Here is a 23,432-nt window from a genome sequence, read left to right as displayed (position 1 = left end):
TGTATTTTATGACTCCCTCCAGCATGTGTTGTGTGACTGGAGACGAAGAAGAAAGCTCAAGTTGTATGCAGATTCGCTTTTATTATCTTTAAAGGGCTATTTGTGGGATCCTCTAGATCTGTCCAATAACATGTTAACCATAAAATAGTCGAGGACTGAAAGTAGGTCCATAATTTGATCTTGATCTCTCAGAAAAAAAAAGCTATTAAACAAAAACTATTTTATTAATATAAAGTGTTTCAGAGAACGCTTCATTGTTCTGACCTAGTAGTTGACCTAATTTTTTGATATGCACCAAGGGAATATCTGGCAGCCGCTCGGCCAGCGTTTCCGTGAACAGGAGTCTTCTCACAGAAGGTAGTTCCCTGGTGATTAGCAGGAACAAGTGCAGCGGACTAGAGATCTTAGTCTTGATTGTTCTCTTGTGGTTTTCTGGGCACAATAAGTCATAGCAGTAATAAAGGCATTGTTCTAAAAACAGAAGGAAAGGATGTTATGGGGATCCACCATTGCGGTATTTTGGGGTAGAGATGACTTGGTTTAGTAGTTTTATTACTGAAGTTTTTCTTTTCCACCAATACATCGGTTGCACATAGAAATGATCAGAAGTTCAGAACATAAGGTTTATTGACTAGGAGACTAGTTATTAAGAAGGGGAATTACGCTGCCAAAGGGTCCGGTGAATTTAGCCCAATATCTATTATGAATGAATGGGCAACAAAGGCAAAAGAAAGTTATGTATGCCTCAACTTTTGGATAGATGACTTGTGGTCTTATTATTGCAGTCTTAAAAGGGGGTCTGTAAACACAAAATGACTGTTCAAACCAAGCACAGGCACTCGGTGAACCTTGGTTTGGCCAAACCATTTTGTGCACTTTTCCACTTGTTTTTCATCTCCAAACTTCTCTAGCTTCTATAAAACTTGAGGTGGCAATCAAAATAGAAATGGATGAGTGAGTGGTTGGATGGATGGATAGGTGAATATATGGAAAAGTGTACTGAACTGTTTGGCAACTCTGAAGGGTGCACCGAGCAGCTGTGCTTGGTTTGCACAGTCATTTTGTGCTGACACACTCCATTTAAATTATTCGTCCACTCTTCGTGGAGTGTGACTAGCCGATGCCATGGATGAAGATTTGATACTAATGTGTTTATTATCTTAGAGATAAAATGTCAGTGAATAGGGCACATGCAAGAAAAGACATATGATGTGCCTGTTACTCTCCAGCCTTTGATCCATGAATTGGAAGATAAAGACGAGTGATGACATAAGTTAAAGTTTAATGTAGCCTGTTGAGTTATTCTGCCTGCCCAATCCCCGGCAGCAGAACATAAAATCTTCTCATCAAGACACTGAAGTTTTATTATTTTAACTATGAGGATTGTATCTAACTGTTAGGGCTCTTTCACACGTCCTGATATTTCCGGTACCGGAAAAACCAGTACCGGAGATATCAGTGTCCTTGTGCACCTGTGTGGCAACCGTGTGCCGCATCAGGAGCACGTGTACCGGCACCTGGGAATCAGCGTTAGTTACCACTGCTCCCAGGCGCCGGGTGCTGAATGCTGCCCTCATCATTGTTCCCTGCCGGCACTGCGATCAGCACCAGCAGGGGACAATGATGAGACTAGTAGTCCGCTCCTGGTGTCTCCACCTGTAAAAATAAGAATAAAATAAAAATAACCTTATACTCACCTGTCCTAAGTGTCCCCCGCTGTAATCCATGTGACTGCTCACGCCGGGGAGGATGACTGCTGCAGCAAGCAGGCCCCGGAGCTGCTCTCAGTAAGTAACAGGACACCTCTCGCTGAGCTCCGCTCCGGGGCCCGCTCGATTCAGGAGTCATTCTCCCCAGCTCCTTAGTGCTGATCGCAGCGCCGGCAGGGGACAATGATGAGGGCAGTGTTCAGCACCTGGCGCTTGGGAACAGCGCGAACTGTACTGCTGATTCCCAAACGCTGGTACGTGTCACACGGATGACATCCATGTGCGGTACCTGTTTATACGGACCCATTGACTTGAATGTGTCTGTGTGATCTGTGCTGCCAGCCAAAAACGGACATGTCTACGTGTGGATCACACGATCTGTGGAAACACACTGACAACTGTGCAGAAATGAGTGGGTCTACATGTGTCAGTGTCTCCGGTACGTTTGGAAGCTGTCACCACACATACCCGAAATACTGACGTGTGAAAGAGCCCTTAATGAGTTCCTATTAGATCTATCGCATTGCTGAACAGGTTGTCTGCACTAATTTTATGCATTGGGTCACGCAATCTGATCTCCCATGCTAAAGTCCCCATTAACATTATTGAAAAATCATCTGAAACGTTTCACTGGCCAGCCATTTGTGATTAGGGGTTTCTGTCAGACAGGGCATGGGGGTGCTTTTACTCCTTCTGTATTCTCAGAGCAGTGGCTGATCCCGCGCTGGCGCTGCCCCCGTAACTGAAACACAAACACTGCCATGGGGAATAAAGTTAATTTTCTCCCCGCAGTGTTCTGGTAAATGAGCAGAGAAAAGAGAATGAACTATGTAGAAACAGGAAGTCTCTTGTCCCTTCATAACACCTTCCTCTCCAACTTCTGACCCAGCTGCTCCCTTCTCACCCTGTCAGGGACTTTTGCTGTGACTCATGACTTGTGCAGAGATAATTGACCTCCTGTTTCTACATAGAGCTTAGAAGGATTCAGCTATTCCGTTTTTAATCACTTGATGATCTTTTGTGCAGCACAAAAAAAGATAATTTCCTCAGGTGAACGAGCGCTTTGCTCATTCATCGGGTGTTTGGCAGCCTGTTTACACTCCTAGGAAGGCTCGCTCATGATAATCTATGGACCTTTAAGTTTTCTGAGTAAAGTTCTTGAGTAATTAATTCATCTTAAAGCTGACGTGCGTTGATGATTATATCTACTTGTTATTTAGTATTTGTGTACCCTGATGCCAAACATTGTGCCAATTAGTTAAGTGAATCAAGGGGCATTTATCAAAACTTATCCTCCAATAAGAATACTCCTGTGTCATCAATTGGAATGGTTTCTGGAGAAATCTCTGCTTATTTCGCTCCTATCCAAGTACACTCCAGTGGATTACAGCGGTAATGAGAAATAAAGTCCTCATGAATCTATAACGCAACCTGCTTCAATGTGTTTACATTATCATAATTGTTTTGTCTTACAGCCATAAATCTTCCTTGTGATCTGCGACGTTCTCTTGCATATTTCTTCTCTGCCTGTTTGGTTCTTATAACGCTATAAGTAAATATATACACTGCTCAAAAAAATAAAGGGAACACTCAAATAACACATCCTAGATCTGAATGAATGAAATATTCTCATTGAATACTTTGTTCTGTACAAAGTTGAATGTGCTGACAACAAAATCACACAAAAATCATCAATGGAAATCAAATTTATTAACCAATGGAGGCCTGGATTTGGAGTCACCCCCAAAATTAAAGTGGAAAAACACACTACAGGCTGATCCAACTTTGATGTAATGTCCATAAAACAAGTCATAATGAGGCTCAGTATTGTGTGTGGCCTCCACTTGCCTGTATGACCTCCCTACAACGCCTGGGCATGCTCCTGATGAGGTTGCGGATGGTCTCCTGTGGGATCTCCTCCCAGACCTACCTGGACTAAAGCATCCGCCAACTCCTGGACAGTCTGTGGTGCAACGTAACGTTGGTGGATGGAGTGAGACATGATGTCCCAGATGTGCTCAATCGGATTCAGGTCTGGGGAATGGGCGGGCCAGTCCATAGCTTCAATGCCTTCATCTTGCAGGAACTGCTGACACACTCCAGCCACATGAGGTCTGGCATTGTCCTGCATTAGGGGGAACCCAGGGCCAACCGCACCAGCATATGGTCTCACAAGGGGTCTGAGGATCTCATTTCTGTACCTAATGGCAGTCAGGCTACCTCTGGTGAGCACATGGAGGGCTGTGCGGCCCTCCAAAGAAATGCCACACTGCACCATTACTGACCCACTGCCAAACCGGTCATGCTGAAGGATGTTGCAGGCAGCAAATCGCTCTCCACGGCGTCTCCAGACTCTGTCACGTCTGTCACATGTGTTCAGTGTGAAACTGCTTTCATCTGTGAAGAGCACAGGGCACCAGTGGTGACTTAGCCAATCCTGGTTTTCTGTGGCATTTCTTTGGAGGGCACCTAATTTTACCTAAAAAAACTGGGAAAACATATTGATTAAAGTATAAGCCTAGGGTGGGAAATGCAGCTGCTACTGGTAAATATCCCCATCCTGGTAAGCATTACCCACTTATCACAAATCGTGGTATGCATGGCCCCCTCATCCCCAATCCTGGTATGCATGGCCCCCTCATCCCTAATCCTCGTATGCATGGCCCCATCATCTGCATTTGTGGTATGCATGGCCCCCTCATCCCCAATCCTGGTGTGCTTGTGTGTCACCCCAGGCCTGGATGCCACAAATGTTAAAGGCTGTGTCTGAGAGCAGGAGGGAGGTTCCCTGGTCAGGGACCATTAGCATGCAGCACCTCCTGTCCCAGGCCAGTAGGGGGAGAAGGCTGCCCCTATAAAAGCTGGAACTGAGGGCAGGGTTAGGGAGACCAGGACCCACTTCTGAAGCATCCAGAAGGGTTCCCAGAGGAAAGGGACAGGTCAGCAGCAGCTGAGGAGTCCGGGAGGCAGAGGAGGAACAGCAAGCCAGGGATAGAGGCGGTTCAGCACGGAGAAGCAACAGGTACCTAAGGCCGGAGTCGCAAGCCATACTGGCGTAGTACACGGCCAGCTCAGGGACGTGGGCTATCACACCACGAAAAGGGGGATAGTCAGCAAGGGCAGAGAGAGAACGGTAGGCCTACCCACTCACCCTGACCAATGGGGCTCACCCGAATGCTCTCAGACACCCAGGCCCATTCCTACCCTGTACTCCTGTCATTATTACTAACTACAATAAAGACCCTGGACTGTTTGAAGCGGACTCTGAACCCTTATTATTGCGGCCTGCACCATCACCCCCAGCATCCTATTACACTGCCCTGAGGCTACACTCTTCCCGTGGGGAGTTATCCTATCCCTGTGCTGCATACCAACATCAGCCTCAGCGGTCTGCCTTGCAGCGGCGGTCATCCCTGACCGCAATCCACAGGTGGCGTAGTCGGACAATCAAAACCCTACAAATAGACTGCCACAGCATTTGGTCTGACCACCCTGAGCCACGGGATCGGGTTGCCACTACTACCCCCAACATTGCACCGAAGCCCGGTTCTGGGTGCCCCATGGCCCAGGGGGCAAGGCACTTGGCCCCCTCATCCCCAGTCCTGGTGTGCTTGGCCCCCTCATCTCCAATCCTGGTGTGCTTGGCCCCCTCATCTCCAATCCTGGTGTGCATGGCCCCCTCATCTGCAATCCTGGTATGTATGGCCCCCCAATCCTTGTATGCATGGCCTACCAACACTGCACACTTTTACTCACCTTTCTTCCCTCTACTCCAGCGCTGCTCCTGTTCTGCCAGCAGCTCCCCTCCGCATCTGAGCAGCGCATGACGTCACTGCCATGTGCCCTCAGACGCTGAGTTGAGCTGCGGGGATATTCACTCATCTCCACGCCAGGACTATGGTAGTGGAGAGGAGTGAATATCCCTGTTCTTTAATAGCGTGCGCACAGTGTAAGCAGCACTGCAGCTACCGCTGCGGCTCAGTGATCCTCCGTGCCCACTACTAATGAGTATTCATATTCACCCTTCTCCCCGCCCATGGGAGTGGAGAAGAGTGAATATGCGTTCTCTTTAGTAGCAGGCACAGAGAACCACTGAGCTGCAGCGGTAGCTGCGGTGCTGCTGACACTGCGCACGCTATTAATGAAATGAATATTCACTCCTCTCCACTCCAATGAGCGTGGAGAAGGGTGAATATTCATTCTCCTTTAGCAGCGGGCACATGTGGTAGCTGCAGCAGCCGGCTACTGTGTGTGCCCCGCCCCTCCGCAACCCCCCCTCCCCCACACACACACAACTATCCACCACCGGAATGTATATACCACAGAATAAGCCGAGGGGGGCTTATTCAACCTAAAAAATGGGCTGGAGAAGTCTGCTTATACTCGAGTATATACGGTAAGTAGATTGATGTTCATTTTGAACAACATTTTACATGACTCCATGCAAAACATATGGGTATCGTTCTGTTTGTTTTTAATGGCCCACATAAACAATCCAATAAGTTGGTGACCAATTGTATTTGTAATCAAGCCAATGATCAAGACTGAGTGTCCTTATCAAACACTCCTTTGGCTGATATCCGCACATATAAATTGTGCTTTTCCTATTTAGTGTTGAGCTGCAATAGCAGAAAGAATCCATGGACTTGTTGGCCACTGTTTGTGGATAGTTGGGGTCTACATATGTAATCCATTCTTATGAGTAGGACCTTATGATTAAATGATCTGGAATAATGGACATGTAATAAAAAAGTACATATATATTATAAAACGCTAACCTGAGATATACTACTAGAACTTTAATTGGAGAATGGCTCAGTTATTCAAAGGATATTAGCAACTTTGGAAGCTTTGATTTCCTTAATTAAATTAAATGCATGTATTTTTGGCTAAAAGCATTTTTGCGATAGTGTTCGGCTTTTGCAGCCACTCTGTATCACAGTTCCGGGTCTGCTGTAGAGAAAGTTATCACTAAAGTCCATTAGTGAGTTGTCTAACTACTTACATCTGTAGATCCGTGGCCAAAAGTTTTGAGACTGACTCAAATTTTGGTTTTCACTAAATTTGCTGTTTCGGTGTTTTTAGATCTTTGCCGGATGTTTCTACGGTTACTGAAGTATAATTATCTGCATTTCATATGTTTTTAAACTTTTATTGACAAATACATCAAATTTATGCAAAAACTCAGTATTTACAAAGTTCTCCCTTATTTTTCAAAACTTCTGTGATTCGATCTGGCAGCTGAATATCAGCTTCTGGCCCAAATCCTGCCTCATGGCAATCCATTCTTGTCTAATCAGTGCTTGGAGTTTATCACAATTTTTGTTCTTTTGTTTCTCCACCCTCTTTTTGAGGATTGATGACCAACTCTCAATGGGATTGAAAGTTGGGACGTTTTCTAGCCATGGACCCAAAGTTTCAATGTTTTGCTCACTGAGCCACTTTGCTATCACTTTTGCCTTCATGGAGAAAGCATTGTTCATCACCACATTGCTTTGGATCGTTGGGAGAAGTTTTTCTTGGAGGATATTCAGATACCGTTCTTTATTCATGGCAGTGCTCTTGTGTAAGGCATGGTACAGGTAGCGCTCACCTTGTGTTTTCTGGGCAATCAATCTTCCAGTCATCCCAAACAGTCTGAAGGGGGCTTCATCAGAAAAAAATACATGTATTAAAGTGAAGCAGGAAGTACAAAGAGAGGACTGTGGTTAAGTTGTTTTCTCTGATGAAGCCCCCATAAGACTGTTAGGGACATGTGGGAAAAATGATTTGTCTGGAGAACACAAGGTGAGAGCTGCCATGAGTAATGCATCCTGAGACCATTCATGTGTGGGGTTGCTTTTCATATGAGGGAGTGTGCAAGCTAAAAAGTCCAAAATATTTAATTAAACAAAATGTAAAAAAAATTAGCTTTAACCAAAAAATACATTATTTTGGTAAAAATAAATGTCCCCAAAGATGTCCAAGTCCTTTGAAGAGGTTTTTGTCGTTTTCGGTCTTCAGTTGCACACTTCTGGCTTACTACTTACTACTTGCTGGAGGTGGGGGGGTGTACATTTTTCATGACTGTTTGGATCAGCAGGACAGCACCTCTAGTCCAAACTGTGCTGTCTCAGGTGCTGCCACTAGGGTTGGAGGAGTGCAGCTACTCTCAGATTCAGCCATCTAGCTAGCTTCAGAGCTGCGCTTGCAAGCTTGCTGTCCTTGCCTAGGAAACTGGCCACCTCTGATAAACTGCAGGCAACAATCTGTAGACTATAGAGTTTATTACAGAGGATTTTTAAAACCAAGGTAAATTGCAAAGTTTACCATTTTACCCATTTCAGTGCTTGAGAAAACGCCTTGTGTAAGGCTATGTTTACCTCCGAGTCCCTTTAAACCCTTCCATCATAGATTTTGTCATATTTGCATTTACTACTATTTTTCTTGTGAAAACGACAGACCCCACTGTAAGTTAATGGGGTCTGCAGTGTCAGTCGCATCGCTCACTCTGTTGTAAGTGTGAATATAGCCTTACTCAGTATTCTGTTTTCGAATTAATTTTTAGAATATTTCTGTTCTGTACAGGGAACGAGCATTACTGTAATAACCTTAAACCATCGGATGCCGTATTAAAGCAATGTTACACTACATTGCACGCACATTTTCACATTGCATTGCCGATATAGTTTGATTAACGTGGACGTGTCTGTTGGGAGGGGAGGTTGCATTGTGGAGGATGCGGCCTTAAGCTATTACTTTGTATTCCCTCCTGAGGATCTAAATACTGAGTCAGCAGATGAGCTGGATGCATGAAGCACCTTGTGTCCCGAGGCCATGCCATGGCAACAGGCAGGCAGCGTAAAGCGCAGCGCTCTGCTCCCTCTGGCTTCTTCTCAGTAGAGGCTGTTGCGTGTTGCTTAGCAACCATTATTGTTTCAGGCCTAGGAAACAGCAGTGCTGCAATTTCGAGGGATTTGATAGGCGAGTTAGGGTCATTTTATTAGGTTATCACATTGCCTGCTATTAAGAAAATGTGTTAAATTCACTGAAAACCCATTTAAAAATCTATTAGAAAGTTGTTGTTTTTTTCTTAAATAGGACAACTTGTAAATTTCTATAGGATGCATTCAGAATTTACAATGCAAAATCATCAGTCCATAGCGATTTTATAGATTTCTTGCAATCTGTCTGCCATAATTTTATTTTTTTTTATAAATATTTAGATTTGAGAGTCCTCAGTGGTTGATACCTTTTAATGGCTAACTGAAAAGATGGTAACAAATTGCAAGCTTTCGAGACTACTCAGGTCTCTTCATCAGGCATAGTATAACACAAAATCTGAAGAGTCACATATTTATACACAATAAGACACACAAGAAAAAAAAAAAAAAAGTGCAATAGGTAAGACAGGTGATGAAAAGCAGAGTTATTATGGAAGAAATAAACAGTTCTGGCTATAAATATTTTAGCAGTTAATAGATAAGGAGTGTGAAGGTTTTATTGTCCTGTGACCAGGTCCAGTGTTGTGATGACCTCACAAGTCTGAGAATCTGAGGAGCACATTCCTTAGTTGATGTAGAATGACATAAATCCATGCGACACATTCATTCCTGCTCTGAAAGTGTTAAAGGTCATCATCAGTTTATATTCTGAGACTCTCCTTTCTCTGTGAGATTTGAAGTTACCTTTTAATACTAGTAATTTCATATCTTTTATGCTGTGATCAGGGGAACAAAAATGCTTGGCTACAGGTAGATCTATTCTTTTTTTCTTTTATTGTGTGGCGATGATGATTCATCCTTGTTCTAAAGGCCCTGTCACACTAAGCGACGCTACAGCGATCCCGACAACGATACGACCTGTCAGGGATCGTTGCTGCGTCGCTATGTGGTCGCTGGTGAGATGTCAAACAGTCAGATCTTCCCAACGACGCAGCAGCGATGCAGCGACCCGTAGCGATCTGTATAACGATGCACGCCTATGTGTTTCTTTGTCTGTGTCGTCAACAAGGTCGTTGGTAAGGTGTCAAACACAGCGATGCATGCTACCCAGCGGGACTTCAACGATCAAAGAAATTTCCAGGCCATTCCGACACGACCAGCGATCTCACAGCAGGGGCTGCTAAGGGTCAAACGTAACGAGATCGCTGCTGAGGTCGCTGTTGCGTCACAAAACTTGGCTGTAAACAATAGAGTTTATGTGTTTTGGATGGAAACTGTCCTATTTAAGGTATGTAGGACGGTCGATTGGCTTCCGGTACAAGGATGTCTCTATTTCATTGTTCTGTAGCTTGATGATGGTGTCCAAAAAGTTAATTTCAGTACAGGAGTAGTTGAGTGTTAGGTTGATGGTGGGATGAAATTGATTAAAGTGTTCATGGAACGTCTTCAGCTGTTGCTCAGACCCCGTCCAGATGATTAAAATATCGTCAATGAAACAATAGTAGGCCAGAGGCCTGATAGGACATCAGGACGAAAAGTCACTTTCAAGCTTGGCCATGAAAAGATTTGCATACTGTGGAGCCATTTTGCTTCCCATCGCTGTACCAGTTTCCTGTAGATATATATATTTTTTTCTGTATATGAAGCTGTACTATTTAATATTTAGATCTGCTTCCTGCTGGAACTAATAGCAGCTGATCGGTGGGGAACCAGGTGTCCAACATGCACCAATGATATTGATATAGGTCATCAATCTTAAATGCCCTCGCAACCCCTTTAAATACGTCAGCAGGTTTTTGATGCCTCATCTGAGAGCAGCATGATGTAGACAGAGACCCTGATGGCAGCGATGTGTCACTTAGTTTACTGGATGCAGCCGTTCTGACCCAGAGTTCTTAGATACAGCATGAAGCAGAGGTCAGAAAGCTTCCCCCGCCAAAACCAGGCTCCGTATATACATATCTATAGACAATGAGCTGCTTATCACAGGAAGGGGCAGAGTCTAGATAGCAAGCACATGCCAGCTAGTCAAAACATTGATAATCTCCAGGTGATAAAACCTTGATTAAAGTACTCAGGGGGGTTCCAAATTCCATTTTTCAGGGGTTCAACAGAAACACCCAACGGTTAGTCATGAATGTGTGGCTTGAACATAATGTGAACAGGGTTTAAAACTGGCCATACACATTAGATGGCTGTTGGCCGAAAGATCGTTTGGCCGACAGCTATTTAATCTGATTCGACCCAAAACAGGAGCACTCTTTCTGCCAAGCGCTAATGTGTTCTCTATGAGAAAGCCGCCAACTGACGGGTCGGCCGGTGGCATATCTAAGGGAGAATAATGCGATCGGCCTTCCGCACTCTTACATAACTGATCAACATCTCTCCTGACCATCATAGAGTAGAAGTGTGGCACTCCGCCAATCTTGTGGTGCACAGATAAGGTCCCAACCCTAGGTAACCTATAAAAAGCAGGAATCCGGCACTCAAAATGATGTGGTTTATTAGATACAAGAACTGTGTATAGACAAACTATCTCCCGACAATCAGTCTGCCGACACTCCCCATACACATTAGACTGTCAGCCGAACCAGTCGATATCGGCGGGTTTGGCCAACATAAGTCTGTGTATGGCCAACTTTATAAGAGATAGAGCGAGATGGCGGTCAGCCAAACAAGTGTTGTTCTGACAGTTATCTAATGTATGGCCAGCCTCCCAGACAGAAGAAAGCTATGTCATCTTTATGAAATAAATCACCTGAAATACTTAGTTGGACTGAAAGGAAATCTGATTAAATAAGAAACCTGTTTGCTGACCAGAAGTGCAGGTTTGAGGTGGAACAAAGATTCCTAAAATTTGTACTACAAGGCACCGTCAGCAAAGAGCACGGCTATTTTAGTCTTATTTTTTTAGGGTTTGTATTTGGAACATGACACATTTTAAAGGACTAATAACTGGTAATACAAGTTCGTCCAACCTTTAAAATACCACGGGTTACGTATCATCTAACAAGACTGACCTGGGAGTAAAGGCTGCAAGAACGTATTACATCTTGAAAACGTTTATTATCCTATTATATACGTATACACCTATTTTATAAATTTCTGGTCTGCATATAACCAAGGATTGGCGTCATAAAACAACCACGTTAAATGGGTTTCCAGTGAAAAGTGTTTATCACCTACTGAATGGGTCACACACTGACCTGAAGAATTGGGGACTTTCTTTCCCCGGTAGGAAGGAGCGGCAGTCTGCATGTTCGACCATCGCTCCATTCATTCTCTATGGGGCTGTCTTATAAAGCCGATCGCAGTGTTCAGCATTCCAATAGAGAATGAATGGAGTTCCGATCCAGCATGCCCCTGACCACTCCATTCCACCAGGGATGACCGTGCCATGTACTATGGATTGGTGGGGCTTCCACCTATCCTGGGGAGAAGTGATAACTTCTTTTTACCGGACTGCCTCATCTAAATGTAATATTTTGTAAGATACCACACAATAGCATACATTTTTTTTCTACTTTCTAAAATACTCTGTATTGTAACCACATAACCTTCAATAGAATCTTATTCTTAATTTCTGCATTTCTTTCTTCCACAGAACTTTCTGATGCAAAATGGTTTAGTGATAATGTTAAGAATTACAGCACTTTACTCCTGGAGGATGAAAATGGGATTCTGTACGTTGGGGCCAGAGGTGCCATCTTCTCGCTCAATTCAAGTGACATTTCTCAGAGGTCCCGGAGAACAGTAAGGTTTTTTTGTTGTTCACTATCATAGGATACATTAAATGACTTCCCAAATTTCCAAATCGCAGGGATAATCCGCAGATTTAATACCTGTTAACACATCAATGTTTACATGATATTGCACAATTGGTGGTATAATTGCTGAGGCAACTGCCCAACGCCCAATTCCTCATTTGAGTGGATCACAGAAGAGAAGCTATACTACCGCCACGGAGCCAAATGAGTTGCAAAAGAAATGCATAGAATCATAGAATGGTAGAGTTGGAAGGGACCTCCTGGGTCATCTGGTCCAACCCCCTGCTCAAAGCAGGATTCACTAGATCATCTCAGACAGATGTCTGTCCAGCCTCTGTTTGAAGACGTCCATTGAAGGGGAACTCACCACCTCTCGTGGCAGCCTGTTCCACTCATTAATCACCCTAACTGTCAAAAAGTTTTTTCTAATATCTAATCTGTGTCTCCTCCCATTTAGTTTCATCCCATTGCTTCTAGTCTTTCCTTGTGCAAATGAGAATAAAGATGATCCTTCTACAATGTGACAGCCCTTGACATATTTGTAGACAGCTATTAAGTCTCCTCTCAGTCTTCTTATTTGCAAGCTAAACATTCCCAAATCCTGCAACCGTTCCTCATAGGACATGGTTTGCAGACCAGTCACCATTCTGGTCGCTCTTCTCTGAACTTGCTCCAGTTTGTCTATGTCTTTTTTAAAATGTGGTGCCCAAAACTGTACACAGTATTCCAGATGAGGTCTGACCAAAGAGGAGTAAAGACCGATAATGACTTCACGTGATCTAGACTGTATGCTTCTGTTAATACATCCCAGAATTGTATTTGCCTTTTTTGCTGCTGCATCACACTGTTGACTCATGTTCAGTCTATGATCTATTAGTATACCTAAGTCTTTTTCACATGTACTGTTGCTTAGCTCTATTCCTCCCATTCTGTATATGCTTTTTTCATATTTATTGCCCAGATGTAGTACTTTGCATTTTTCCCTGTTAAAAGCCATTCTGTTGGTTGCTGCCCACTGCTCCAGTTTATTTAGGTGTTTTTGAATCCTCTCTCTCTCTTCTCTAGTATTAGCTATCCCTCCTAGCTTTGTGTCATCAGCAAATTTAATCAGTTTACCCTCAATTCCTTCATCTAAATCATTGATAAAGATGTTGAACAATACAGGTCCCAGGACGGAGCCCTGTGGTACCCCACTTGAGACATTCATCCAGCTGGATGTGAAGCCATTTACAACCACCCTTTGAGTCCGATCACTAAGCCAGTTATGAATCCACCTAACAGTTGCCTGGTCCATTGCATACTTGGTCATTTTTTCAATAAGGATGGTGTGAGATACTTTGTCAAATGCTTTGCTGAAGTCAAGATATACTATATCTACAGCATTTCCCTGATCCACCCAGTCAGTGATTCTGTCATAGAAGGAAATTAAGTTAGTCTGACATGACTTGTTAGTTACAAACCCATGCTGACTCTGGTTAATCACTTCATTCTTATCCATGTACTTACATACATGTTGTTTAATAATTTGTTCAAAGATCTTTCCTGGTATAGAAGTCAGACTCACCGGCCTATAGTTCCCTGGGTCCACCTTCTTCCCCTTTTTGAAGATAGGAACAACATTTGCTCTTCTCCAGTCTTCTGGGACTTCTCCTGTTCTCCAAGAATTTTCAAAGATTATGGAGAGTGGTTCTAAAATTTCTTCTACGATCTCCTTCAGTACTCTGGGGTGTAATTCATCTGGAGACCTGGAGACTTGAACTCATTTATGTTAGCTAAATATTCCCTCACAATCTTTCTGTTTACAGATAACTTGGATTCCTCTATTCCTTTAAAAGGACAGTGAAGATCAGTTGATGTTACATTTTCTTTCTGAGAGAAAACAGATGCAAAATAGGAATTAAAAAGTTCGGCCTTCTCAACATCCTCTCTTATCATTTCTCCATTTTCTTCCTGTAAAAATCCTATAGCATCTTTGACTTTTCTTTTACTTTTGACATACCCCCAAAATCCTTTTTTATTGCTTTTGACATCTCTTGCAAGCCTTAATTCATTGTCAGCTTTAGCTAACCTGATACGTGCCCTGCAGGATCTGCAGACTGCATTATAATCTTCTTTAGATATGCCTCCCTCTTTCCATTTAATAAACATTTCTTTCTTTCTTTTTAGCATGTGTTTAAGTTCTGTGTTCATCCATCCTGGTTTCCTTAAATGCTTCCCATTCTTCCTACTTTTCGGGATTGTTAACGATTGTGCTTTGAGAATCTCATTTTTAAAAATTTCCCATCCTTCCTGGACATTTTTGTCCTTAAGGACATCCAGCCATTGGATCCCTCCTATTCTCTTTCTGAGTCTCTTAAAATCTGCCTTTCTAAAATCTAACCTTGAAGTTTGAGTCTTCACATGTCTTCCTCCTCTAGTTATCCAAAATTCTATAATAGCATGATCGCTGCCTCCTAGGGTCCCAGCCACCTTTACCTCCTCAACCATTTCCTCCCTGTTTATAAGGATTAGATCCAAAGTAGCAGATCCCCTTGTTTTCTCCCCTACCTTTTGGAAGATAAAGTTGTCAGCAAGAGAGGATAAGAATTTGCTTGACCTGTTAGTTTTACTTGAGAGAGATTCCCAACAAATGTCTGGATAGTTGAAATCTCCCATGACCACTACGTCATATTTTTTGGAGAACTTGGTCATTTGATACATAAAGAGTTCATCCATATCTTCAGCTTGCCCAGGTGGCCTGTAGTAAATGCCTACAATGGTGTCCTTTCCGTTGTTCTCTCCTTGTATTCTTACCCAAACAGTTTCCACAGAACTCCCAGTCTCTGAAGCTTCAATCTCTGTGCAGATATACGCTTTTCTAACATACAATGCAACACCTCCTCCTCGTTTATCAAGTCTGTTTCTTGCAAATAAGTTGTATCCTTTTAGCCTTTTATTCCAATCATGTGTATCGTCCCACCAAGTTTCAGTGATTCCAATGACATCATATTCCTTTTCCTTCATTAGTAGTTCCAATTCTCCTTGTTTGTTGCCCATGCTTTGTGCATTTGTATAAAAACATTTTAGTTTGTGATTGGTTTCTCTTCCTCCCATATTTTTATTATTTCGATTTTTTTGTCTTTGTTCTTCTTTTCCACTTCCAGTAGCAGAGATCTCAATAGTATTTGTCAGCTGTATGGCTTTTTCTGGCCTTTTGCTTCCCTTCCCACATTGTTCTAGTTTAAAGCTCTTCTGATGAGTGTAGCAAGGCGACTTCCAAATACATGTTTTCCAGTCTTCGTAAGGTGCACCCCATCTCTAGCAAGTAGTCCATCGTATAGGTAATTCATTCCGTGATCCAGAAATCCAAATCCTTGTTGACGGCACCATCGACGTAGCCAGTTGTTCACCTGTAGAATCTTATTCCACCTCATTGTTCCATGGCCATCCACTGGGAGGATGGATGAGAAGACCACCTGCGCTCCCAATTCTTTCACTTTCTTGCCTAAGTCTTCAAAGTCACTGCAGATGGTTTCCAGGTCCTTTCTTGCGGTGTCATTTGTCCCCACATGTATTAGCAGGAATGGGTAGTGATCTGTAGGTCTGAAGAGTCTTGATATCCTGTCAGACACATCTTTAATTTTTGCTCCTGGAAGACAGCACATTTCTCTTGAGGTTATGTCTGGTCTGCAGATAGCGGCCTCTGTTCCTCTTAACAGGGAATCCCCCATGACCACCACTCTCCGTTTTTTCTTCACAACATTCTTCTTTCTCCATCCAGGAGGATTCTGAGGGCTTACAAGGTTATTCATTGCTGGCAAAGTCTTATTTTGCTGTATTTCTTCATGGTTCTCCTGCGTAAGAGCATGGTACTGGTTCCTGAGCAGTATGGGTGCTGACTGCCTCTCGATCCTCCTGCTTCTTTGGGTCACATGCTTCCATTCCTCTGTTTCGTCAGGTGCAGTTCGAATTTCTTCTCTTTCTGAATCATGAAGAGATAATTCTGCTCTGTCTAAGAACTCTTCACCTTCCTTAATGATTTTCAAGGTAGTTAACCTCTCTTCTAGATTTCGCAACTTTTCCTCCAACAGGGACACAAGCTTGCATTTCTGGCATGTGAAGTTTGGCTTTTCCACTGGCAAGTCTGTGAACATGTAGCAGGATATGCAGCTCACCAAATGGCTCCTGGACTCTTCCATGTTCTTATTGTTAATGTTCTGAAAACAGTGAAAAAAGCTTAAAAAAAAAGCCTCAAAATGCGGCGCGCGGTTTACCGATGTCCTCTTTTCAGCTCCAACAGCCAAAATCCAGTGTTCTTTGAGCTCGCGGAGACTCTTCACTTACCCCAAAATGCAGTGGGAATACGCAAATTATCTCCTCAGGACTCCTCCCCTGGTTTACCGATGTCCTCTTTTCAGCTCCAACAGCCAAAATCCAGTGTTCTTTGAGCTCGCGGAGACTCTTCACTTACCCCAAAATGCAGTGGGAATACGCAAATTATCTCCTCAGGACTCCTCCCCTGGTTTACCGATGTCCTCTTTTCAGCTCCAACAGCCAAAATCCAGTGTTCTTTGAGCTCGCGGAGACTCTTCACTTACCCCAAAATGCAGTGGGAATACGCAAATTATCTCCTCAGGACTCCTCCCCTGGTTTACCGATGTCCTCTTTTCAGCTCCAACAGCCAAAATCCAGTGTTCTTTGAGCTCGCGGAGACTCTTCACTTACCCCAAAATGCAGTGGGAATACGCAAATTATCTCCTCAGGACTCCTCCCCTGGTTTACCGATGTCCTCTTTTCAGCTCCAACAGCCAAAATCCAGTGTTCTTTGAGCTCGCGGAGACTCTTCACTTACCCCAAAATGCAGTGGGAATACGCAAATTATCTCCTCAGGACTCCTCCCCTGGTTTACCGATGTCCTCTTTTCAGCTCCAACAGCCAAAATCCAGTGTTCTTTGAGCTCGCGGAGACTCTTCACTTACCCCAAAATGCAGTGGGAATACGCAAATTATCTCCTCAGGACTCCTCCCCTGGTTTACCGATGTCCTCTTTTCAGCTCCAACAGCCAAAATCCAGTGTTCTTTGAGCTCGCGGAGACGCTTCACTTACCCCAAAATGCAGTGGGAATACGCAAATTATCTCCTCAGGACTCCTCCCCTGGTTTACCGATGTCCTCTTTTCAGCTCCAACAGCCAAAATCCAGTGTTCTTTGAGCTCGCGGAGACTCTTCACTTACCCCAAAATGCAGTGGGAATACGCAAATTATCTCCTCAGGACTCCTCCCCTGGTTTACCGATGTCCTCTTTTCAGCTCCAACAGCCAAAATCCAGTGTTCTTTGAGCTCGCGGAGACTCTTCACTTACCCCAAAATGCAGTGGGAATATGCAAATTATCTCCTCAGGACTCCTCCCCTGGTTTACCGATGTCCTCTTATCAGCTCCAACAGCCAAAATCCAGTGTTCTTTGAGCTCGCGGAGACTCTTCACTTACCCCAAAATGCAGTGGGAATACGCAAATTATCTCCTCAGGACTCCTCCCCTGGTTTACCGATGTCCTCTTTTCAGCTCCAACAGCCAAAATCCAGTGTTCTTTGAGCTCGCGGAGACTCTTCACTTACCCCAAAATGCAGTGGGAATACGCAAATTATCTCCTCAGGACTCCTCCCCTGGTTTACCGATGTCCTCTTTTCAGCTCCAACAGCCAAAATCCAGTGTTCTTTGAGCTCGCGGAGACTCTTCACTTACCCCAAAATGCAGTGGGAATATGCAAATTATCTCCTCAGGACTCCTCCCCTGGTTTACCGATGTCCTTTTTTCAGCTCCAACAGCCAAAATCCAGTGTTCTTTGAGCTCGCGGAGACTCTTCACTTACCCCAAATTGCAGTGGGAATACGCAAATTATCTCCTCAGGACTCCTCCCCTGGTTTACCGATGTCCTCTTTTCAGCTCCAACAGCCAAAATCCAGTGTTCTTTGAGCTCGCGGAGACTCTTCACTTACCCCAAAATGCAGTGGGAATACGCAAATTATCTCCTCAGGACTCCTCCCCTGGTTTACCGATGTCCTCTTTTCAGCTCCAACAGCCAAAATCCAGTGTTCTTTGAGCTCGCGGAGACTCTTCACTTACCCCAAAATGCAGTGGGAATACGCAGATTATCTCCTCAGGACTCCTCCCCTGGCATACTAAATCTTGTCTATGTCTAAAGTGCTCTCTCCGACTTTGCTTCAGTATCCTATATTATCCAACTAGCTGCAGCAGGAGCCTCCCCCCTTTTTCTGTAAACACAAGAAAAGTTGTGCTACAGTTAGTAAAACATGTAGATTCCTACGCCACAACCCCTCACGACTTCACTTGCTGAAAATGTGGTCAGTAAGCGAGAATTCACTTCTGTGTTCTCCCACTTTTTACTAGAATAATTGATTTTGAGATTTAGGCTTAAGGCCCCGTCACACTAAGCGATATCGCTAGCGAGATCGCTGCTGTGTCACGGTTTTGGTGACTCACCAGCGACCTCACCAGCGATGTCGCTCTGTGTGACACTTTGCAACGATCAGGCCCCTGCTGTGAGGTCGCTGATCGTTGCAAAGTGTCCTGGACCATTTTTTGGTCGTTGGCCTCCCGCTGGCCAGCACACATCGCTGTGTGTGACCAGCGGGACCAACGATCTGGCTGGTAACCATGGTAAACATCGGGTTACTAGGGGCACGCACGCACTTAGTAACCCGCTGTTTACCATAGATACCACTCTGCTACGGTGAGCGGAGGCTCCAGCGCACCGTAGCAGAGTGGTATCCATGGTAAACAGCGGGTTACTAGGGGCACACGCGCACTTAGTAACCCGATATTTACCATAGTTACCAGCCTGCTCCTGCTTAAGCAGCAGGCTGGGAACGGGAGCAGGACATCGTGGAACGATTCTTTCCACGATATCGCTGCTCCCCTCATCGCTGGTGAGCCTGCCTGTTTGACAGCTCACCAGCGATGTATTAGCGATGCAGCAACGATCCCTGACAGGTCGTATCGTTGTCGGGATCGCTGCTGCATCGCTTAGTGTGATGGGGCCTTTACGCTTAAGATCAGGGCAATACATTAGAGCTGTCATTAACGTGATTACCCTTGATTGATAATGAGATAACTCTTCTCATTCAGTCTCACTAAGACTGAATGCGCACCGTAGCAGAGTGGTATCCATGGTAAACAGCGGGTTACTAAGTGCGTGCGTGCCCCTAGTAACCCGATGTTTACCATAGTTACCAGCCAGATCGTTGGTCCCGCTGGTCACACACAGCGATGTGTGCTGGCCAGCGGGAGGCCAACGACCAAAAAATGGTCCAGGACACTTTGCAACGATCAGCGACCTCACAGCAGGGGCCTGATCGTTGCAAAGTGTCACACACAGCGACATCGCTGGTGAGGTCGCTGGTGAGTCACCAAAACCGTGACACAGCAGCGATATCGCTATGTGAGACGGGGGCTTCAGTCTACACAGCAAAGTTGACATGTGAACTACGGAAACCAAAAAAGTTCAGCCTGCTTAGGAGACAAGTGCCAAACTAGAATGTTTAAAAAAAAACAAAAAAAAAAAACGTTTGGACAGCTGCAAAAATGTAAGAAAACACCATCATAAATATCCAAAAAAATATATATATATATTATAATATAACATATAATATATATATATATATATATATATATATATATATATATATATATATATATATATATATATATAATATGTTATTATTTTTTTTTTATTAAGAAAATCTAATTTAAATTACATTTTTTTTTAAATGAAAGTGTAATTTTTTTTTTTAAGGTTAGGAATCATTAATAAAGTTTTTCTGTGCCTTCACCTGTCAATCTGATGCCTCCTTAAAGCCTTTTTGACATATTTTAAAGGGTGGTGCTTGTATGTATCTAAAGAAAATTGAGTGTTGAAATATGAGAGACAAGGGAAAAGGCAAGTACAGTCCATAGTATTTTTCTCTGCAAGTAGGTGTATGAGTCATGAGTACACGCTAACAGAAGTATCAGGACTGTTGTCAGCAATGTGTATTCTGTGATTGCGCTGATGACAGTCGATCCCCTACTTTGTGACTCAGCAGGTGATAGTCGGACGCTCCTTGTAGCCTAAGGGCAGATGTAAAACTGCTTTTGATTTTCCTTTGCCAAGTTAAACAAGTTGACAACAAATGACTCACGGCATCAGAGTCCGACTCCTCTATTTGTTGCTTTCATTGAAGCCATTATTTCTATAACTTTGTATTAGAAAGGCCTCTCACTGTGACTGCAGATCTTCCCGTTACTAATCACTATGAGAAAATACACATTCCGAAATGTTTATCCTGTGGAACAGAGTGTAAATTGGTTACTTGCTGCCTGAAGTAAGGCTTAGGCTGTGTGCCCACGATGCGTTTTTTAAGCGTTTCCGCAGCGGCAAAAACGTATGGTAGAAGGTCTGCCATGGTCCCCAATGATAATGCATGTGCTGTGCACATGCCGCGGAAATTTCCGCTGCAGATTATCATTGCGGAAAAAAACACAGCACTACCAATTATTTTGCGGAAGTGCTGCTTTTTTGCCGCCATTGACTTGTATTGAAACGCTTGGATTCCGCATCACTGCATCTGTAGATGCGCATTCCATGCGTTCCAATGTGCGGATGGTACCCGGGTGTGGAGGACAGGAGACTCTCCTATGGACCCGGGTACCATAGAAAACTGTAAAAAAAAGAATAAAATAAAAATCTACATTCCCTATCAGTATGTCTTAGGAGTGTGGGAGGAAACCAGAGAACCCGGAGGAAACCCACGCAAACACAAGAATAACATACAAACTCCTTGCAGATGTTGTCCTTGGTGGGATTTGAACCCAGGACCCCAGTGATGCAAAGAAACAGTGCTAACCACTGAGCCACTGTGCAGGTGATAACTTCCTGATCACCGGGGATCTGACTGCTAGGACCCCGATCTATCCCATCAACGGGGCTCTGAAGTGACCCCTCCAAATGGAGCGATGTCCTGCATGTCCACCTCTGCTCCATTCATTCTCAATGTGAGTTCCAGAGATGGCCATGTGCAGCACTGGGAGTGCCAGCGGTCGGACCCCATAAATCATGCTATCCCTTATCTTTAAGTGGTATCTTAACTTGGTACAAACCCTTTCATTGCTTCATTTACAGACTGTTAGTCTAGCGGACTCCCTGGGTAAAATTAGTTGTTTCATGGGGGGGTGCTCTGATTACCAACTCCTTTGGGTATAATCAGCTGTTTGCTGGGTGGTCTCGGGAGACAACGCTTCAGATCATCAGAGTTGGGGGAAACTTTTTAATACAAGTTTTGTCTCTTCCGTGCAACTGAGTGTCTGTCAGAACCACCAGCAAGTCCTCTTGTTTAGTAAATGCCCCTCTGTGTACAGAAGTGCCTGTTCTGTAACGTAAGAGCCCAAACACGCAGGAGAGCTTCTGGTTCAGCCTTTGGGGAGCAATTTCATCACAATCTACATGACCCCTTTAATCCTCTCCTCCTCATTAGCTCCAATACTGCTGAATTAGAGGCTGTTAATAGACCTTCTGCCAAAACTTCTTTTTTGGGAGTTGTAAAAAAAATGTGTATGCGCTGATCCGATCATTGCAACGTGGAAAAAAGCTTTATAGCACAATAGCGATGTACAAACTGTCTTCTTGTAGTAAGATCAGAAATGCCAGAACTGCTGTGAAATGTCTCAGGCAAGAGCCATGTTCTCTAAAGCATAACAAAGTAATATTCTGGTTTTGTTGGGGTTGACTATTATTACACTGGCACCCAATCTAGATACCTCTGCTGCTGCAGCACCCCTTGGTTAATGCTGATAAGTATGCGATGAAGCTATATGTAGGTGCCAGCTGAAGGTGCCGTGATATTATGAAGTAATGCAGAGTACAAGCCAAGAGATCCAGAGATGTGCATAATGTATGACTGGCACATACACCAATATTTGCCATTTTTTGCTTCCTACCTTAGATGCATATATCTCAAATACATATTGTAGTAACTTTAAGCAATGAGCTGACTGATATTTTGAGGGATATTAGGCAGGATGACTATGTATTTGAGCACCAATACCTGATTCCCAGGCTAGGACACATTTTTCTTTTCTTGACTACATGAATAGCTGTTGCATTAGTCATGTCCTCTCATCCAAGATGGAGAATGTCTCATCTAATGGTGAATAAGCCACCAGCCACAATAATATTTTATTATCTCTCTATTTGTTTTAGATTCACTGGGAAGTTAATGCGGATGAGACCAAGGCGTGCCAGGACAAAGGCCGAAACAATCAGGTAAAAAGGACAACCAGGAAAGGTGGAAGGATAGCGATTAGCATTTGTATTGATACCTTGGGAACATTTAATTTGTGCCCTATCTTTGCCTTAGCTCCGCCAGGAGCCACACGTGTGTCGGTGAGGTGTTTGTAAACCCCTCTCTGTTTTGGATGAGGATGCCACAGATTTGCCGGGGTTGTCTCTCAAAAATCTCAATGTGCACTCTGCATGATGTGTATACTGCAGATAGGGATCTGGCACAGGAGCTGGGCCGGCTCCGCGCAGCGCCAGGAGCTGGGCCGGCTCCGCGCAGCGCCAGGAGCTGGCTGTGATTTATCTGAGTTTAACTGCTGCCATGGGAGCTAGCTATGATCACAGAACTTTAACCTCTTAGATGCTACTGTCATTCATGAAATGGGGGTAGGTATCCCTTTTGACACCCATTGCTCCACTCTACATGTCATGATATCTGGGGGGGAGGAGGGAGTCACTGAAGGCCACATGTCTATTTGTACACTTTTACCTGGGCTTCGTAGGTAATTTAACAGTACGCTGCAATATTACAGTATTACAGTGTTGTGTACAAATGATCAATGATTACAGGTTAAAGTTCCCTATAGGGACTAATTATACAAAATGTTAAAAAAAAAAAAATTTTTTAATAACATATATTAAAGTTCATGTTACCCCCTTTTCCCAGAACATTTTTTTTAAATTTAACATATTTGGCAACACTGCATGCATAACTGTGCTAA

The 23,432-nt window shown here is 43.9% G+C and overlaps 1 protein-coding gene across 5 annotated transcripts in view; it reads left to right on the top strand.

Moving 5' to 3' along the window:
• The window catches only part of SEMA4G (semaphorin 4G), a 225,694-nt gene that overhangs the window by 141,684 nt on the left and 60,578 nt on the right, over nucleotides 1-23,432 (top strand). For all 5 annotated transcript variants that reach the window (XM_073685302.1, XM_073685301.1, XM_073685299.1 and 2 more), the window contains 2 exons: nucleotides 12,237-12,385; nucleotides 22,633-22,695. In XM_073685302.1, the coding sequence (XP_073541403.1) occupies nucleotides 12,237-12,385; nucleotides 22,633-22,695 (212 nt within the window). The remainder of the gene's footprint in view (nucleotides 1-12,236; nucleotides 12,386-22,632; nucleotides 22,696-23,432) is intronic.

Source organism: Phyllobates terribilis, unplaced genomic scaffold (assembly GCF_046119375.1).
Source record: "Phyllobates terribilis strain yellow unplaced genomic scaffold, ASM4611937v1 Scaffold_5__5_contigs__length_657084704, whole genome shotgun sequence".
Taxonomy (NCBI): domain Eukaryota; kingdom Metazoa; phylum Chordata; class Amphibia; order Anura; family Dendrobatidae; genus Phyllobates; species Phyllobates terribilis.
The sequence above is the reverse complement of the archived record's forward strand: the minus strand, read 5'-3'. Positions and strand labels throughout refer to the sequence as shown.